Consider the following 1,056-nt stretch of genomic DNA (forward strand, 5'->3'; position numbering starts at 1 on the left):
AATATTCCTAAGCCAGAAAATGCAGAAAACATGCAATTAAGGGGAAAATAAACCCTAGGAAAATAATTAGGATTTTACGGGTTCTCACAGAAAATAATCCTGATTAAACATGCCTTAGCATCTATTCCCGTACATTTACTGTCGGTTGCAGTGTTGACTAGCTCGGTATTCACAATGATAGAAAAGGTTTGTGCAAATTTCTTGTGGGGATCAATGGCTGAAAAATCAATGTTCCATTGGATACAATGGCCTCAGTTGTGCTACCCAGTGGAAGAGGGTGGCACAGGATTTCGAAGACTTAGGGATATTTACAAAGCCTTTTCATGTAAGTTATGGTGGAGATTTCGGACTAGGTCTTCGCTTTGGGCAACATATCTGCAAGCCAACTATTGTCAAGTGACATTGAGTTTATCTGCTACGGATATTTGGAGACGAATGTTGAATGTTAGTCGGCAAGTGGAGTTGTCAATGTTAGGGCAGGTTAATGAGGGATCCTGTCACTTCTGGTATGACAATTGGTTTAGTAGTAGTGCTTTATTTCTCAGATTGATAGTCATCCCGGATCTCACCTTTAAGGACTTTATCACAAATGGGGAATGGGATGTACAGCTGTTGTCTCGAGCCTTACCAAAAGGGATTATCCCTTCAATCTTACAACAATCGATTCCTGAAGATGGTCGTGCAGATAAGGTTGGTTGGATGCCGATGACATCTGGGAAATTTACATTAGCTTTGGCTTTTTGTGAGGTTCATCAAGCCAGCAACACTTCTGGTATTCTATCACATGTCTGGCACCCTCGAATTCCATTAAAGGTGTCCTTTTTCATGCTAGATTATTGATGGGAAGGTTGCCGTTGGCGGATACGCTATGTCAGCTTGGTTTTCAAATGCCTTCGAAATGTCTTTATTGTCAGAATCCATCCTGTGAATCTATTGAACATGTGTTTTCTATGGAACAAGCTGCCATGGAGGTCTAGGGATATTTTGGTAGTGTGTGTGGAGTAACCTATATAGGGTCCCTACTGCGAGTTCGAACAAGTGCGTGGTGGTTTTTTG

At 41.5% G+C, this 1,056-nt stretch overlaps 1 protein-coding gene across 1 annotated transcript; it reads left to right on the forward strand.

The window, feature by feature from the left end:
- The first annotated feature begins 213 nt into the window (after window positions 1–213).
- LOC140015936 (uncharacterized) lies at window positions 214–840 on the forward strand. The gene has a single exon (XM_072068770.1). The coding sequence runs from the start codon at window positions 214–216 to the stop codon at window positions 838–840; it is 627 nt and encodes a 208-aa protein (XP_071924871.1).
- The last annotated feature ends 216 nt before the right edge of the window (window positions 841–1,056 follow it).

This window comes from Coffea arabica, chromosome 10c (assembly GCF_036785885.1).
Source record: "Coffea arabica cultivar ET-39 chromosome 10c, Coffea Arabica ET-39 HiFi, whole genome shotgun sequence".
Taxonomy (NCBI): Eukaryota; Viridiplantae; Streptophyta; class Magnoliopsida; order Gentianales; family Rubiaceae; genus Coffea; species Coffea arabica.

Excerpts from the sequence above, each read along its gene's own strand:
- LOC140015936 (XM_072068770.1), top strand. The coding sequence starts at position 214 with ATGGCTGAAAAATCAATGTTCCATTGGATACAATGGCCTCAGTTGTGC.